This window comes from Malaclemys terrapin, chromosome 6 (assembly GCF_027887155.1).
Source record: "Malaclemys terrapin pileata isolate rMalTer1 chromosome 6, rMalTer1.hap1, whole genome shotgun sequence".
In the NCBI taxonomy this organism is placed as follows: Eukaryota; Metazoa; Chordata; order Testudines; family Emydidae; genus Malaclemys; species Malaclemys terrapin.
In genome coordinates, this window is record NC_071510.1 from 101,352,070 (window position 1) to 101,371,608 (window position 19,539).

At 36.8% G+C, this 19,539-nt stretch overlaps 1 protein-coding gene across 1 annotated transcript in view; it reads right to left on the minus strand.

Annotated features, from left to right (window-relative positions):
• Positions 1–19,539, minus strand: part of ITGA2 (integrin subunit alpha 2) — a 105,525-nt gene that overhangs the window by 27,352 nt on the left and 58,634 nt on the right. The window contains exons 5-17 of the mRNA XM_054032893.1: positions 17,620–17,734; positions 17,080–17,207; positions 14,342–14,490; positions 12,986–13,136; positions 12,073–12,238; positions 11,632–11,705; positions 9,723–9,861; positions 7,466–7,611; positions 6,526–6,669; positions 4,458–4,661; positions 3,466–3,602; positions 1,738–1,877; positions 351–502 (exon numbers count right to left, since the gene is read on the minus strand). Of these exons, the coding sequence (XP_053888868.1) occupies positions 351–502; positions 1,738–1,877; positions 3,466–3,602; positions 4,458–4,661; positions 6,526–6,669; positions 7,466–7,611; positions 9,723–9,861; positions 11,632–11,705; positions 12,073–12,238; positions 12,986–13,136; positions 14,342–14,490; positions 17,080–17,207; positions 17,620–17,734 (1,845 nt within the window). The remainder of the gene's footprint in view (positions 1–350; positions 503–1,737; positions 1,878–3,465; positions 3,603–4,457; positions 4,662–6,525; positions 6,670–7,465; positions 7,612–9,722; positions 9,862–11,631; positions 11,706–12,072; positions 12,239–12,985; positions 13,137–14,341; positions 14,491–17,079; positions 17,208–17,619; positions 17,735–19,539) is intronic.

Below are 19,539 nucleotides of genomic sequence, written 5' to 3' on the forward strand. Positions count from 1 at the left end.
AGCTATGGAAGGAATGGTGCACTCTGTGGGTGAAATCCTGACCCCACTGAAATCATGGGCTTGATGCAGAAATTATTGGATGAGGTTCTTTGGCCTATTTGAAGGAGATCGGACTAAATGATCATAATTGTCTCTTCCTGCCTTAATATCTATAAACGTGAGTTTTGCCATGATTTGAATAGGGCTTATATTTTTAAGATGTCTGAGGTGTCTGAGAAGTCAAACAGATTTGGTTAGATATTTAGTAAGTTATTGACTATATCAAATAAAATTCTGATTTCTGGATGTAAGAGTCACCCATTTCTTTCTTAGATGACTTAAGACACATGAGGGTGTTTGAGACTGCTTACCTGTACATTAAAGATGTGCTCAACACAGGTCTCTGCAGAACTTACAACAATATTTTTCTGTATATATCTCTCATTGTTTTCTTTGAATAATCCTCTAGAAGTCACTCTAGATGACTGGAGATCAGCATCCAGTGTTGCATTGTATCTGATATCTACAAAAGAAATGGAACAAATTTTGGTGGAGTCCGAATTTCACTGCAACTCCCATCAGAATCAGGCTTCAATATTACAGAATGACTGATTTTGCCATGAAACCCAAGAATATTTTACTGCTTCTGTAGCTTGCTAAACATGAAACCTTCTAAAAAATGGTAAACAATCCAATATCTACTGAGAATGAGAGAGTCTGTAACCTGGGCAAGAGGTCATTCTGCAAGGCCAGGAATATGCCAAAGACAGATACCTTGCAATCATATCACAGAATTCTAAATGTACCAGTCTATAAAGCACTCTGCATCTAGTCATCCATCAAACTGCATTTTCAGCTTTAATTTTTTTTCAAATATTACTATGAGTGCTTGCTATGGAAATTCATCGTTATTTTGTTGCTCACAAATTGTAACCTCTGAAAAGATACTATATTCAGTAGAGAAGTGGTCAAACTTATTTTGCCAATTATTTGGTGTAAAGATAATTGATCAGGTGGGGTCTGACAATATTGTATCATAAGTCCTTAAAGGACACTCATAATGTTTTTCTATCTCCCTGTCTTCCTAAAAATGGTGATGGACAAGTCTAGTGAAAGACCCAAGGTTGGGCTTTAAATTACTTTTTTAAAAATCATATAGTTTGGGCTGTCCTGTCTAATTCTCTTCTATTACCCAAAAAGAGCGCCTGTCTGCTCACATCAGAGGTAGCAGCATGTTCAGCATGAGTGATTTAGCAGTGGGAGACATCTTTTTTTGTTGAAGAGAGAAGATATGGTCACTGCTGCAGCTTCAAACAGCAGCCTGGAAACAAGCTCTGTACCCCTGTCATCTTCTTAAGTTACTCCTTTACTCCTCCAAAGTGATCAAAGCGGATGACAGGACTGGAGTGCAGCTGAAGGACAACTAGAGAGCTCAATGCAATGAACCTAGCCTCTGAGCTCCCCTGCCTTTACTCCTCTCTCCCTGATGGCACTTCAGAGTGCTAACAGGATAGGTGAGAAGTCTGCACTCTCTTTTCAATATAACTTGTCTCTCACTTTCCAAAGATAGTAGGTCAGTGATGACACCAGTGCTTTAAAATAAAACAAAGAAGCAATTCTTCAGCCACTATTAAAATTTATAGTGATTTCTTCTTTTATAGGTTTGTAATCCAATATTAGTTTTTAATTTCCCCCAGTATATTAGAATTGCAACACTTTCAACATAACTCACATAAGCAATACATTACATATTCTTACCCACTTGGTTATTTCTATTAGCAGGTCTAAACTTGGCACTGAAACATATTTTGACGGCTATCTCAGTGTTCTTATTCAGCAGACTGATTTTCTCAGGTACAAATGATGCTCTTATGGACACATTTGCAATGCTTTGTGACCTGAAACAAAAGAGATGGCTACATGTGATTTTAAGGACCCGGAGTAAATCAGAAACTTAGTTCTGGGACAGGCCTATCTGTGACTATAATGTTTTTTATAATGGACCCCACTGTAAAATTTCACATCATGCCAGCCTGGTACAGTTATCTTTCTTTGATGAAATGGTTCTTTTCAATAGCTAATATTCTTTTTCAAATCTCTCTTATGTTGTCACATTAACTGATACAATACAATGGGAGATTTATGATAAGTTAATATTAATATTCTTAATATTTTAAATAATTGTTCATAAGATAGAATCAAGTTCTTGTATTTTTCCATAAGGAAAACTGCTATTGTTCTTTTAGGAAAGTCACTGACCTTAATGGTGGAGCAGAGCAGTTACATTTTTTTTCACACAAGTTAATTAAGAAGAAATGTAACTGTCATTAAGTGATCAAGATTCCAAAGAATTGTTTTGAAGAACTGAAAAAATATTGCCAAGCAAATCCAAGATGATGTTTTGTTAACAACTGATTTTCCTGTTTGCATTTTACAATTTACATATATACTTTAATGAGCTTCACTTTTTGTCAAGTTAGATCAAATTCTAGAGTAAAGCAGAGATATGAATACCTTTTATTGATCAAACTAAAAGAAATGTTTCAAACAGCTTTCTAATGTATATATGGAATGCCTGCTGACATCAACCAAAGTTCCACTGTGGATAAAAGGTACTAGATGGCCATTGTTTTTCAATTTGATTTTATAATGCAAAAAGTGGCAATTTATTTATATTTTTAATTCTGTTACCAGTGCAAACCCATAATTCATAAAGTGTCTCTATAATATCCTTGGGGAGGCCTGGTGAGGACATGGATAACCGAGGAGTGAAGCTATTTATCAAGCTGTGTTTCAACTTAGCACCATGCAATGTGCTGCACACAATGGGTATGTCTACACAGCAAAGAAAACCCTGGGGCTTGCCCGTACCAACCAACTTGGGCTCACAGGACTTGGGCTGTGGGGCTGTTTCATTGCTGCGTAGACTTCGGACTTGGGCTGAAGTATGGACTTCTAGGACCCCGCGAGGTGGGAGGGTCCCAGAGCTTGGGATCCAGTCTGAGCCCAGAAGTGTACACAGCAATGAAACAGCCCCGCAACCCAAACTCAAGTTGGCTGACAGTTGCTGTGTAGACATTCACAAGTGCTTCCCAAAGCAATACTGGGTAGCTGTTCTTGTTTTTATGTGATGAAACTTGTAAACTGTCTTGGCAGGTATGCATTGTCCACAGGACAGAAAAGGTTAATTTTGTCAGAAATAGGTGCCAATTTTATTTCACTGCTCTATTTGCTTACTCTATAGAACAGCTCTTCCAAACAGGTCAGTCCATTATTCGTTACTGGCAATTGAAAATAGGGTAGTCCAACACTATTTTTCAACTAGATACTCTATTAGCATAATCATGAGAAAACAAATGCGTTAGTGCCATACACATGCCATGAGTGGAGGTGGGTTGGAGGTTGGGGAATGTTTTGCTATTTCATTAAACAAATGCACTACTTATATCCAAAATATTAAAACACTGGCCAAAATAATTGACTAACCAGAGTTGAACCACATTTCCATCGGCACCAATAGATACATCAGTAATGCCATCACCATTTAAGTCTCTATGGCCATCTACTGATCTTCCAAAGTACAGGAGTAGTTGTCCGAAAGCAGAATTTGATCCTAAAATTTTCTAGAAAAAGAGAACTTGATTACTGACAAACAGCAGCATAAGCATTTGATTTTCACAGTTATTCTATTAGGATGCAACATATTTGTTTAGACAAACTCTTTTGTGGATGGTCTCTATTATTTGTAAGGGTTCCTTTTTTCTGAGACAGCAAATCATTTTTTTTTTTAAATCTTGGAAGTAAATTGACCAAGCAGACAGATTGCTGCATGCCAACTAGTCATTATTGAAAAGCTTTATTTCCATCTCACATGAAGCAATTCTCAAGGACTGGAAAATTTAACAAATCTTCTAACAAAACTTTTTTGCATCAGGAGAATTCTCATGAGAGAAACGTTACAATATTATTATTTCAATCTATGGGATTTGGGTATCTAATTCCCCTTTGTGCCTTTGAAAGTCTCCTCCTTAAATACTATACTTTTAAAGCCTTCCCATTTGGAATTAACCCAATATTTTCTGGTGTGCACCAACTCTATAAGGCTAAATAATGGGCTGCCTAAAACCTTTTCTGGAAATGAGTCAACTTGGTGTACAGGATTAAAAATGTAACTATAGATTCAGTGGGCTAGGCTTCCTCCCAACAAATGTTCACGTCACCTATCTCTGTACCCCTAGCTATCAGCTGCACAGGTGTTATCCTGGGAGAATTTAGAGCTGGCATATGGTGGAAGAAAAGGAAGTGATGCTGAAAATAGCCAGGAAGAGTCTACTGAATATGACACAGTATTTAAAGGGGATAGAATACCAGCTAACAAAAAAACCCTCATTATATCAAATCCTTTAGTTTGAATCTAGCTGAATTTTGTATCACATCACAAGCCTTTGAATACAGTATTATGTAACAAAGTTATTTACCTGTGAATATTTGGTACGTATAGTCCTTAGATTGCCATTGTAAATGTAAACTGCTCCAGAGTTCTGATTTTCTAAAGGTGCACCTATTATCACATCATTAAAACCATCCAAATCAATATCTGAAAGGGTCGCCATAGCAGATCCAAATCGAGCATTTTCTAACCCTTGTGGACCTTCTAAGAGTTCTTGTTGATCCAAAATTCCCTTTTAAGAATAGAAGAAAGAACAAAACTACTATGTCAGTAGATTAAAGGGAAAAAATATCTGCATTATTCTTTTCCAATGTGCATTTCCTTGGACTTGCCAGCACTGAACTGTATATGACATCATGTTACCTATTCACTTAGCTTTGTTAGGTCCTTCAGTCATAGCAAATGTTGCAGCAGAAAAATTAAAGCATGCAAAGAGAAGTATTAATTGCACATGTAAATGCATTTCTGAGTCTTTACAATCCTCAGTTTCCTCATCTGATTGTTCTAAATGTTCCAAAATTTTTCAAATATCCATTGATACATTTTTATGGTGAGAGTAATTAACCATTGGAACAATTTACCAAAGGTCATGGTGGATTCTCCATCACTGACTATTTTTAAATCAAGATTGGATGTTTCTCTTGGATATGCTTTAGGAATTATTTTGGGGAAATTTTATGGCCTGTGTTGTACTGGAATGTCAGACTAGATGATCACAATATGGTCCTTCTGGCCTTGGAATCCATAAATGAGTTGTCCAGCTTTGGATTACCAATTTTTACGCACTGAGAATGGAAATTCTTGTAACTGGACATAATTCTTTGAAACAGAAATGGAATTTCCTACTAGCTAATGCAAAACCCATTTGTGGAAACACTAGTATTCCTGTCCTTCCTATTGCCAACTGAAGAAAAAGTGTTGAAAAACAGTCTATGTGGTAATATTGCATTATCTATCTTAAAAAGCATCGTCAAAACAAATATCTTTATGTTTGCCATGTATTCTCATTGTTTTGTACACAAATATGCTAGCTATGCTAGTCAGACTGTTTATCCACAATGGTTAGCACTTAATTCCTGTAGCACAGGCAAATTACATAATTCCATGCTATTTTAAAATTTGATTAAAAATATTAAATCATAGTTTTCCAATCATTTTCTATTTGCAAACGTGAAAAATCCATCCACTAGATGTTTGGGTTTTGTTTTTGGTTTTTTTCCCTATTATCAAAGTGAACTGTTGTATCTGCTCTCCTCAGTAGCACCTTCGTCCTGCTTAACAGCCTGGGGGAAAATGATATTGACAGAAACAGAATTAGAACTCTGAGCAGGTTGAGTTCTTTTCTGCCACTCCCAGTATTCTCCACATTCATTGGCTCAGTGTATGTGAGTTCTCACTCCCCAGCACCTCCGATGTTCTTGAAATGGCATTTGTTTCTCAGGCTCCCTACCAGGGGCCAGCACTCAATTAAAAAAAACAAAAAAATAAATGCAGAAAAGTTTCAGAGCAGATAGGGATTGAGTCCTCCACCTAGTAATATAGGAAACAGCTTTGCAATCCTTAATTGCTACTCAAAGGCTTTGATGTAAGGGCTGCTGATTATGGCCCATAAGTTTCAAATGCACTAGTTTTACATCAGTAGTTCTAACTAGAACTGATAAAATAGTAACACTCCCCATCCTTCTCTGTGTTTTCTATGCTGCATGGAGTCATACTGAATGTCTAGCATGAATATTCAGGTATCCACCATTCAGTCATAAGACTGTCCACAAACGCCAAGCATTTCAGGAATTTTACTACAAACATGTATTCATCTGAAAATATCTACCAGATGTTTGTTAATCTCCTGTTTTAAAAATTTCAGTCAGTCAATCAGGAGGCAGAAACAATATAATGTGACAAATCCGCCAACAGTGGACTCTGCTTCTTTTCAGCAGTACTTCTGTCCAAGGAAATCACAGCAAGAACTTGGTGCTAGAATTGAGAATATCATGGGTCTGTCATGAATGTGGATGTCAGATCTCGGTGCTAGCAACATATCCAGAACATGAACTTAGGTCCTTAGCCCTCCTCCCCACCCTCCCATTCTTTTTTACCTTTGTGATGGAAAACATATAAACTCTTCCCTCTTCTTTCTTTAGCTCATTCATGAACATTGGTGCAGCTACTAGCAGCACATCTGTAACTGAATCTCTGTTAACATCCACTGCACACACCACACTGCCAAAGTAGGAGCCAATCTGGAATTGATAACACAAAAGTAATTTATGTATGTCTTTTTTAAATTACACTGTTTCTGCACCTCATCCTGCATGTGTGTGTGTGAACAGTCCAACTGAATTAAATGGGACCGCTCACAAGAAAAGCAACTTGTGTAACATGCCTACGTGTTAGAAGATTCAGCCACTTACTGAATATCCATTATAACCTAACCCACTTTGTTTCTCTTCATTACTTTTTGGACAGCATCATACTGTTGCTGCTATGGCACTAACATAGTGTAATGAGACTATAAATAGAGAAAAGAGTGCTGTACAATTTATTTCTTTTTTAATGTTAAAATGTGCACATGAAATAGCCTGACCTGTGATTTACTTTTATATTTGTCTGCTTTCATAACATAAACATTCAAACTTTCAGCATCATGACAAGGCTTTTACAATGGAGAAAAAGGAATATCATGAACTTGCAAATCAATCTTGCGGTACCATCTCTCCTCCAGAAGACCTCACATGAAGAGTGGATGGATGTCAGTGGAGTCTCCCCCAACTAGAGGTATTTACATAGAGGGCCTGATAATGTTTTTCCCATACCTAATTGCCATGATTCCACGAGAGACTGTATCAAAGTTACAGAAAATCTCAAATTCACTGCAAGAGTGTAGCTACAGGGGAATGGACAGATATGATGCTAAACGTTTTGCAAGAAAAAAATAATTTTAAAAAGACATACATTACTGCTGCCAACCATGAATAACCAGTTTCAGTGCAGCATATCTACAAAATTTATGTCCATGAATAAAATGATTGTACTTGCCTGATCCCCTCTCTGGGACTGAACAACTGTGACTCTGCCATGGCTGTCAATGTCATAAACCACTACTCTGCCAGTGTAGTTTGATCTTGGCGCACCAGCAACAAAATAGACAGTGTTCTGGGTTGAGATAATAGCGACAGAATAACCTAGAAAAGAAGTCAACATGACAGTTGTGAGATATTATCTAGTAAAGTAGGCAAAGTTAGGGGTTGCCTACTAAGGTTATAAACTAGGGCATGAACTTAAAGCTCAATAGCTATTCTGCACAAGCTCTCTGTGCAAACATTCTCATTCTGCACTTCCAAAGTGGATTAAGTTAAAACACATAAAGGCCCTCGTTGTAAAATAAGGCCAGGTCTACACTACAAACTTACGTTGGCATCACTACATTGCTCAGGGATGTGAAAAATCCACAGCCTTGAGCAACAGTTATACTGTGCTAGTCCCCAGGGTAGACAGTACTATGTCGACAGAAGGACTTCTGTTGACATAGTTACCGTGTCTAGTGGAGGTGGATTAACTACACCGATGGGAGAAGCTCTGTCGTTGGCATAGTAGTGTCTTCGCTGAAGCACTACAGAGCACAGCTGCACTGCAGCATTTTATGTGTAGACCTGCCCTAAGAGTGTTTATATGTGGAGCTAGTGCAGAATAGCTATTCCGCAATAACTATTCTGTACTATTTCCCTGCATACACAAGTCCTTAGTTACCCATTAGAAGAACAGAAGATGAGATGACATGGTGACCTAGCGGCAAAACACTGCACGGCCAGGTCAGAGATTCAAGTTTGGAAGTTATGTTGTCACTCATCACCTAGCTCACTTACACTTGCATTTATTTGTTAAGGAGATATGGTTTTCAGGGGAGGAGAGTGAAATACAACTGCTCCTGACCGATTTGTAGGACAACACTGGCTTATAGAGCAAGAAGCAGACAACAAAAATGTCAGCTGAATGCAAATGAGAGTTAGGAAAAAAGATGGCCCTGCAATGAAGGAGGGAGAAGGAACTAGAGGCCACCATCACAGCCATTCTTCAAATTGGGCCATGTCTGGGAAGGAAACCCACTGATTATGATGGGCTCAATGCACTCTCCCACAAGACACAAAACCACTAATCCCAGTTAATGAACACACTACAGTGCTTGACTGTACATGGTAGGATATGTTAACAGTCCATCAATCATAGGTTTCAGATTGATTGACTTTTTCTAAAAAATTTTAATCCTCTCCACCAGTATTATAACTTAAGCTGCTCTGCCGGAAATACCTTAATACTGGGAAGCATTTTAAGTACATATTATCTCTGTAAACCAGTTTTACTACATATTTTGTATTTCTATTGTATTACTACACTAAATTTACTTTAACAGAAGAGAACAAAAACATTTTGCTGTAAGGTTTAGACTTACACTGAAGAGCAATTTAGTAGTAAAACTTGGAGAAGTTTTACCAGGCAAATGTAAACTTTTATTCTAAGAAGAGTCATTTTGGTGTTTAATGGCATTGATAAAGGGTAAAGGGATCAACCAGAGACTGCCGTACAGAAATCCCTCATTAGGATGGAAAAACAAGTCTATCAAAAATGAATGGTGAAAGCCTAAACAAAAACGGTGGTTTCCTGTATATTACAAGATATCTAAATCTCCTGGCTCTCACTGTTCCAAAGTACATATTCTATCAGTGTGGGGGATATAGCAGGTCACCAAACTGTAAAGTTTGCTGGTTTTGGCTGAGAACAGAAATGTAAGTCAGAAAATTAATAGCGGATATAAATAAAATGTCTATTAAACTGCAGTGATGTTACTAAGAACATAAATCAAACTGGGAAAGGCCCCTGAAGGAGTGAGCATGGATGAGTTGCTGACAACTAAATAAGCTTCTAACCTAAGGTCAAATAGGAAGTATATATGCAAACAAAAATCAGGGATATAAACAGACCCCTGATTATAAACTAAGTAGCCTTTTTCAATCCCTGTAATTTCTTACATTCTTGTAATGTACGTATCCCAAGAATTTTTCATCTTATGTCATTAATATTTCAGTTAACATTCATTCAGAGTTTTAAAAATAATTAAAATGTGTCATTCCGTTTCAGTGAATCAATTGACCAGTAAATGAAATCCATTTATGTACAGAATTTCCCTTTCCTCTCAAATCAGTTCTTAAACAGGAGACTGTTGGAAGGTAATTTGCCATTGTTGCCCGTCTTTGATTAACTTTAGATATGCTACATAACAAATGTTACAGCCCCTTACCTAAATACGAGCTATGGTTTCTGTCTTGTAGAATTTTTTCAAATGCTTGATTAGGGAATGTAGTCACTTGATTTGAGGTCTCCTGGACTACAGTCCCACTCCAATCATAAGCCCCAACAGCACCTAGCATCAGAACATCCTTAAAAAAATAAAATCAGAATTTTAGAGCTACCTACTCTTCCGTAAGTACACGGAAAGCAGAAGTTACAGTATATGTGTGGTGTAATCCATTTAAATTAATTATGTTTAGATACTCTAAACCCTCAGAGGTGAGTAAAATGACATAGTAATAACCTCCCTGTAACCCCAATCCTGACTCCTATACACACAATAGCTTCAATCACTGGAAACAACACTGGAGCAGAAAAATATTTACAAATTTTTGCCATGCAGATGGACGCCTAAGAGAAGTGTGGGCTTCCCTCTTCTTCCTAAAGGTCTTTTAAAATGTAATAACCAATTAAGATAGTTTATGTATAAACTGTTTATATATGGTAATTACTTGCCAAAACCCCCATCAATTGGACTACAGTAGAACCTCAGAGTTATGAACTCCTCGGAAATGGAGGTTGTTCGTAACTCTGAAATGTTCTGTAGCTCTGAACAAAATGTTATGGTTGTTCCTTCAAATGTTTACAACTGAACATTGACTTTATACAGTTTTGAAACTTTACTAAGCAGAAAAAAATGCTTCTTTTCCTTTATTTTTTTAGTAGATTACATTTAACACAGTACTGTACTGTACTTGCTTTTTTTTGTCTCTGCTGCTGCCTAATTGTGGACTTTTGGTTCCAAATGTATGTGTGGTTGACTGGTCAGTTCATCTCTCTTGTGTGCGCAACTCTGAGGCCCTACTATATTCAAATTCTTAAGGTTACTTGTGTGCTTAAGAACCCTGTTGAACTGATGCCTTAAAAAGGAAAATGGGAATAGAAAATATTTGCTCATATGCAACTTGCCTGACTAAGCAGAGAGAGATTGCTTAATTTTTGCTATATCCTGACTTTAACTGTCTCACAAGCTTAATGTTGCATTAATATTGAATTCATGTATTGAAATATGAATTCAACTTTTTATTCATGTAAACTTCCCTATTTTTTTTTGTTTTTAGGGAAGAAATTAAAAATGGATATATGTATTAGGTTTGCAGAGCTTGAAAACTGCTTGAACTGCGGCTGGACTTTGCATATTTAGACTAGGAATTCTTTATTTGGTTGAGGTATCCTTAAACATGTTTAATATGAAAAAATAGTTTTAAAATGTGTTTATATGAAAGGTCCAAAAAACATTTTTAACTTTGAAAATACTACACACACGTTCTTCATACTTGAATTGTTACTTACATCTCCATGAATGTTAACAAACAAGCTTGTTTTGAAATATTTAGTTTCAATTTTCTGAGTTATTCAAGCACAAGACATCAAATTAGAACAGAAGAATTGTTCATTCTTGGTGAACTCAGAAATGGCTAAACTGATTTTGACCAAACTTAAAATAATAACGATAAAAAAAATCCAACCCAATTTGCATAATTTGTTTGGGAAAATTATAAGCAGCTGAAGAAAAAAAAAAGAGGAGCGCTTAGAATAGAAGCCATTATTTAACATTAATGCTACAATAAAAAGTATTATTTCACTTTTCATTATGATATATTTTCTCTCTCCTTGCAACCATGATGTAATTTAGTTTTGTGGTACTACAGATAGAACCACTTGTGTTCCACTTTCCTGGTTTATATTAGAAGAAAATACAAATGAAATTTGATCTGTATATTGCATTGTTGCTTATTATTCTTATTTTGTTAAATTTATACATGAACTTATGTATATGTAATTATATCTACATATTTCATTTGAGACAGTTTTTATATCATACCAGCATTATACACTACATGATTAAATATACGTACCTTTTTTTGTGAGTAATACGCACTGAAGCCCACTTGTGACATTTCCATTTGGAATGTATCACCTTGATCGGTACCTGGTACAATAACCATTATTTTGAAAGTTATTCATGTATCATTAAGTCTGTTGAACATTATTGTTGCTACATATTGGCCCCAATCCTTCTGCCATTGAAGTCAGCTGAAGCATGACTGGAACAATTTGTCAAATAAATAATTTGCTCCCAAAAGTTCACCCAAAATATACACAACAGTTGTAGAGTATGGAAATCTAATTGGTAAAAAGGTAATAATGTTTATCAAGATTTTAATAATGAATGGGTCACATCAGCATTTATCATACATTCATGCAAAGACAGCCTGTAACCCCTTAATAAAAACAGGGAATAGATCCTTAGCTGGTGTAAACTGTCAACAACTCCTCAGCTCCAATGGGTATATTACCTTCTATGCTAAATATGCGTTCTCCCAGTGTTCCTGCTTCTTCCAATAGTGCAGCCTCAGATGACACGTTAAAAAAATACTTTTCTGTCGGAAGACTCGCAATTCCTTTGATTTCTTTAATTAAATTTTTAGTATCGAGTTCATTTCTGATTAAGTATCCCAAAACCTTGAAAAGAGAGAAAAACCTCAGTGTGGCTCCATTTCCCTCAGTATCACACACAGAGAGATATTTTATATGTGACAGGAAAATGAAATTAATGTGCACACTCCAGGCAAAGTCTGTAGTTTCCCTTGATCCTTCACACCCTTCCCATCATGGATTTTACATCAGCCTCCTGACATCTGTAGGTAAGGTGAACTGATGGGAATGCGTAAGAAAAAACGCAACATTCTGCCATTTATAATAAATATTAAGGTCTATAAACTGAATCTGAATTGCCCCACTTTGCAACTGGTGCAGTCATTTCCACCCAGGCCAAAGGAGCACAAAGTGGATGTGTAATGCTACAAAAGCAGAATGGTAGAATTTTCCAATCCCTTCATACACGGTAAACGACTATCCAAGGTATAGGGCAGCAGAGGATCAAGCCCTGCATTCTGAATTCATTTTATTGAACAACTTACCAACTTTGAAATATCTTGTATTTCATACACAATGGGAACTAAAAAGAATATCACTGAGAATATCATGAAAGCTTATGCTCCAATACATCTGTTAGTCTTAAAGGTGCCAAAGGACTCTCTGTTGCTGGATAACAATAATAATTCGAATGAATTAAAGCCTGCTGATATTACAGTGGTTCCTAAAGATGAACTCCCTCTGCGTCCCAGTCTCGCTGATATAATGATTCATGAATACTTTTAATTAAATCAGTCTCACCAAAATTACAGCATTAATTCTAGTATTACTTACAGCTATGCCAAATCTGGTTATTTTGTCCTCATTGCATTTAGTTATCACTTCTTTCAAACTTGAGCCATCATGTGATTCACCATCTGTCACAACGACCATTACTTTTGTGGCTGTGGGCCGTCCACCAGATTCAGAGGAAAAAGCATGACGTCTGTGATAAATAAAGCACTAGACTTATTAAATGCGAATTTATATAATGTATGCCATTTTATATGCATATTTTAATGAATGCTTCCATCATTGACTTAGAACAAGTGCATCTGGAGTGTTTTTTTTACTGTAACACATAGGCCCAGATTTTTAAACATATTTAAGCACTGCTGTGCCACATCTGAGCTGTGCTATGCCTAACTGATTTTAGCTCTCATTTTTAAAAGGGATCTAGGTATTTAGGAGTCTAAATCCCTAAATTGTCTGTCAATGGGATTTTGGTTCCTAAATTCCTAAATCACTTTTGAAAAATCATATTTAGGCTCCTAAATCAGTTAGGTATAGCACAACAGTGCCTAAATATGTTTTAAAATCTTGGCCAAAATCCTTCATTAATAGTAGTTTAGTACTTACTGCACTTCTTGCCTTCAAAGAACTGTTCAAACATCAAAACCTGAAACATTTTTTGGTCAGATATGTGAAAATTTTTATCTGAATAATCTTTAATCTGAATTTCCTGTGGAAATTTATGTTCTGATTAAAAAAAAAATTGTCCAAAAATGTTTTGACCAGCTTTACTCCTGTGAGGCAAAAAAAATCAGGGATTAGCTCCATTTTGCAGATACAGAGGGAAATGAAAACAAGGATGATCCCTGTGGCACCACTATAAATTTGGAACCTACTGTATTCAGAATCTATCCCTAAACAAGTAGCCCAAGGTCACTGAGTCAGTTAGTGTTCAGACCCCTATTAAAAGTGCAGTTCTATTCTGAAAAATGATTGTGTAAAAACAGTGCCTGCTTACTTAACAGATCATTCCCCGTGTGTGTAATTTGAGTTATTTTACTGCCCAAAATAAGTTTTTACTACTTTTTACTGCTGCTAACACTACAAAGTCAAAAGTCCCATTGGAGAAAGGGTTTGATTCTGTGATGGTTCTCTCACAATCAACCAAGGCCTTATCCTGTAAACATTTAAACATGTGCAGTCTCATTGAGTCAATGAGCAAAATTTGCCTCATAAGTCATTTTGCATCTTTCTTATGAACTAATCATGGAAGGTAGTGAGAACCTTCGGAGAGGTTCTTGAGCACTTTAATTCCCCAAGAGCACCAGAGGCAGTACTAACCTCTCAAGAAGTGCTCAACACCTTCCAGGATCGGTCTTTAGTTACAAAAGTAGCATAACAATTATTAGTGCACTTTACCTTGCATAGTCAATTGCTTTGAAAGTATTAGTCAAGTCTCCTCCTTTTTGAAAGGTCTCTGACATTGCTTTAACAACATCATCTTTTGTTTTGTAGGTATTCAAGTTGAACACTACCCTTGGATCATTACCATACTGAATTAAGCCCACCTAAACATCATCGCAAAAAAAAAAAAGTTAAATTGTCATGCATTCAAATCAATTACACAGAATTAAAATACCAAATTAATTGTCAAACTGATACACAGGATCTACAGAGGATTAAAATTCAAAATGATCTTGATCGACTGGAGATATGGTCTAAAATAAATAGAATGAAATTCAATAAGGACAAATACAAAGTGCTGCACTTGGGAAGTTTCAGTTTCACAGATACAAAATGGGAAATGGCTGCCTAGGAAGGAGTACTCAGGAAAGAGGTCTGGGGGTCATAGTGCACCACAAACTAAATGTGAGTCAACAATGTAACACTGTTGCAAAATAGCGTTCTGGTATGTATTAGCAAGAGTGCTGTAAAGCGGGACACGAGACGTAATTCTTGCACTCTACTCCGCACTGATAAGGCCTCAACTGGAGCACTGTGTCCAGTTCTGGGCACCATGTTTTGGGAAAGATGTGGACAAATTGGAGGCAGTCCACAGGAGAGCAACAACAACAACAAAAGGTCTAGGAAACATGACCTACTAGGAAAGATTGAAAAAATTGGGCTTGTTTAGTCTGGAGAAGAGAAGACTGAGAGGCAACATGATAACAGTCTTCAAATATGTAAAAGGTCATTATAAAGAGGAGGGTGATAAACTGTTCTTCTTAACCACTGAAGAGAGGACAAGAAGTAATGGACTTAAATTACAGCAAGGGAGATTTAGGTTAGATGTCAGAAAAAATTTCACAGCTGTGAGGGTAATTAAGCACCAGAACAAATTGCCTAGGGAAGTTATGGAATCTCCGGTCATTAAAGGCATTTAAGAACAGGTTAGACAAAAAACTGTCAGGGAATGTCTAGAGCAGTGGTTCTCAAACTTATTTGATCACCCCCCCAGTGGGTTGACAGTTGGAGCTCTTTAAAAAAAAAAAAAAAAAAAAAAGGCACACAGCTCACACCTCCATGGACACATTCCCATGCCTCCAAATGGCATGCCCAATAGTTAGAGAACTGCTGGTCTAGATAATACTTAGTCCTGCTTCAGTGCAGGGGACTGGACTCAATGACCTATCAAAGTACCTTCCAGTCCTACAATTCTATATACAAGGTGGTATATTTTTCCTTCATCACATACAACCCCAATTAACATTATTGCCCGTGTTTGGAAAGTAAAACATAATGTTACAAATTCTTACAGTAATTTACATCTTGTTTCTTTACCTATCCTACTCAACAATAAATGAAGACACGATCTACTTCTTTGTGCTAGACTTCTTTCCCCCCTAAAAGTTCCCTACATAGCTTCCAACACTGCATTTCTACTGGTGGGTGCTCTAGTATAGATACAGAGCAGTCAATATTTTTATCACTATCTCACCTAGACCTGCTCTATAGAAATTCCATAGGAAATTACTTGATAACATTGTACATCCCTTTTATTTTACAGTATAAATTAATAATAGAGAAGTATATTAAGACATACATTTACCATGGAGAAGAAGAAATGAAGATACTAAGTATGTGTTATATGGCTGAGTAAATACTGCCAAGGTTTTTGAAATTTCTAAACTTGGAGTGATTGAGCTTGCAATCTTAATATTGTGTCAATACTAGTATTTTGCATTTAGTTTTCAGGTTTTAAGGAACAAAATTAAAAGAAAAAAAATCCTGAGAATATTAGCTTGAGCAACCTTAAAAATTGAATTTTAAAGTTCCTTGCCCCTATTAGACTCATAAGTTCCATTCTACACAAGAATGTGATTTGTACACCTCAGAACCTTCAGGTGAAGTTCTTAGGCGCATAGCTGCTGGATCAAATTAAATGCACCTCTATTTAAGTGCATACTTTAGTCTTCAGGAAAATTTCCACTGCTGGTCATAAAGTGATTTTGATGTATCAAGGTATCTCAAAACAAAAAAATGCTAGCTCACATTAAGACAATGTTTGCTAGAACACTGTCTAAAAATAGGTGACTAGTTCTTTTTAAAAAATGGGGGGAAATCCTCCTCAAATTTAAAAATATCATTTTTCTCAAAATCACCACTTTCAGAGAGAAACAAGCACGGAAAATTCTGCACCAATGATGTAGATTTTGGAAAGCTATGATTATATGAAAAGTGGGCTTAAAATGGAAAAGGTTTTACAACTTTAGCCATACTGAGAGTAATGAGCTATAAAACTCGGGGGGGCGGGGGAGGGAGGGAAGATGTATTCTGCTCTCAATATATGCACACAGCTCAAATTTTAATGATTGTTACACATCATTATTAAATGGAGAATAGACCTTTAAGTATACTGGAAATAATCTAGATCTCTCTTTTGACACAAACTATGTACTGGAATAAATTAATCAAAATGGAATATTCCCTTTTGAAACATTAGTTAGCTTTATGACAAAAGCCCTGATCCTGAAAGATGCTCAACTACTGCAAATCCCAGTGACTTTAATGGCAGCTGTAGATATTCAGGCTCTCTCAGGATCAGACCAGGGGTTAGCTTTATGTTAGCAAACTTAATTTCCTTTAAGTTTGTCACACATAGCTAATAAAACTCATTGCTACCTTCCTTCTGTTTCAAAAAATGTTTTTTGACTTACCTGAGTTTTTGTGGGGCCTATATCTAAGCCTTGGACAAATTTTGTCAAAAACGCACTCACTGCAGTCCACGGATAAATGCTGTTTGACTCATCACACACAACAACAACATCTATGAAGGAGGAACAGTCTAAAAGAGAAAAGATAATGACTGATAAAAGGACATTGAATGCATAAAATTTACTTATAACTCGTGAGCCAAATCCAGATGTTCATACCTAGTCCATATCCAAGCAAACTTCCGTTGATGTCACAGGAGGTTTGCCTGAATGAGAATAGAATAAAATCCCAGCCTGATACGGAGTCTGCTTACACTTGTGTTACACAGATGTAAATGCATCAAAAATCAGTGAAGTTACTACTGATTTTCACCAGTAAGTGAGATTAGAATCAAGCCTTGAGTATGAACCTCGGATTAGGCTCTTTTAAACTGAATTTTAAAAAATTCAAATGTAATCACTTTAGGATTCCATTACATTACATCTCTCTTCATTTCAATGGATTTATTTATTACTGAATCTATTTTACATGCATTGCCTTACTTTGAAGAGCAGGTGAAAAGCTTCTTAAGATCTGGAAACTTGGACTGATTTCAGAACAGACTCCCGTTGCATAGTACTGACTTCCACACTGCTGGGCCCACAAAGGACCACAAGTCTTTAAAAAATAAAATGAGGAAAATATAAAAACAACATGTAAGCTGTCATTTCACTATTTTACATACCTTCATGACAGTGTCACATTCAAATACAGCACAGGAGATCAGTGGAATAGCTCCCTCCCAGGTAGACACAATTTTGACTGAGACTAACCACGAGGTGGCACTGTTACCATGAGTTGTTTCTTATGTACACACACATACATACACACACATATTATTTTATAGACACACACACACACACACACACACACAGAGTAGCAGTTTGTCTTTGGTATTTGCTGTAGAATACTTGCATTATCTGTTAACTACACGTAGTGCATGACCAAAATGTTTTCTGTTGGCTCATGAGGTGTTTTGTGTGTGTCTCTCTCTACACCATGAAAATAATGGATTTACTAATTTGAGAATTCTTTGTTCTTTTGTTCCACAAAAAAATATATTTCAAAACTGTGGTTAAGACATTTATAACTTCTTTGTTTCTCTGTACTAACTTCAGTCTTGATCGTAGAAGGATTTTTGCAAAAATAAGTAGAGAAAGAAAAAGACACATGTGAAGACTATATTTTTTAGAGACCCAAGGTGGGTGAGGTAATATCTTTTATTGGACAGAAGCTGAACATAAGAACAGCCATACTGAGTCAGACCAAAGGTGCATCTAGCCCAGTATCCTATCTTCCAACAGTGGCCAATGACAGGTGCCCCAAAGGGAATGAACAGAACAGGTAACCATCAGGTGGTCCAATAAAAGATATTACCTCACCAACTTTGTCTCTCTAATATTCTGGGACCAACACGGCTATAACAACACTGCATAAGGCTATATTTTTTGTCATTTAGGGTCTTTAAATTTTTTTCTGTTCCTTCCATGCATGGCAAGAATTTAAAAGTTGAAGTACCAAATTTAAAAAAATAGATTTGTTATAGCAGATGTTTCATAGGCAGGGGCAGGTTCAGAGTTTTTTACTAAGGCCAATGTAAACTAAAAAGAAAATAAGATATAGGTCTTGACGCTCCAGTGTGCTGGGATCTCCCTCAGTGTACCAGAACGGCAGAATGGGGGACAAAAGGGGCTTTCATGCCACCTTTCCACCCACACCCCATGATCTTGGGGTCAGCCAGAAGATGGCCAAAACTCCTCTTACTCCCAGAACACCTTAAGAACATAAGAACAGCCATTCTGGGTCAGACCAATGCTTCATCTAACCCACTAGCCTGTCTTCAGACAGTGACCAATGCCAGGTGCCCCAGAGGGAATGAACAGAACAGGTAATCATCAAGTGATCCATCTCCTGTTGCTCATTCCCAGCTTCTGGCAAACAGAGGCTAGGGACACCATCCCTGCTCATCCCAGCTAATAGCCATTGATGGACCTGTCCTCCATGAACTTATCCAGTTCTTTTTTGAACCCCGTTATAGCCTTGGCCTTCACAACATCCTCTGGTACGGAGTTCCACCGGTTGTCTGTGCGTTGTGTGAAAAAATACTTCCTTTTGTTTGTTTTAAACCTGCTGCCTATTAATTTCATTTGGTGACCCCTGGTTCTTTTGTTATGAGGAGTAAATAATACTTCCTCATTTACTTTCTCCACACGAGTTATGATTTTATAGACCACTGTCATATCCCCCCCAGTTGTCTCTTTTCCAAGATGAAAAGTCCCAGTCTTATTAATCTCTCCTTATACGGAAGCCGTTCCATACTTTCTATACTGGGGATGCCAGGAAGGTATGGCATTGAAACAAAGCAGTGCAAATAGGACATGTGTTGGCCAGGTCTGGCTCAAAATGTTTATTGAGGACTACAG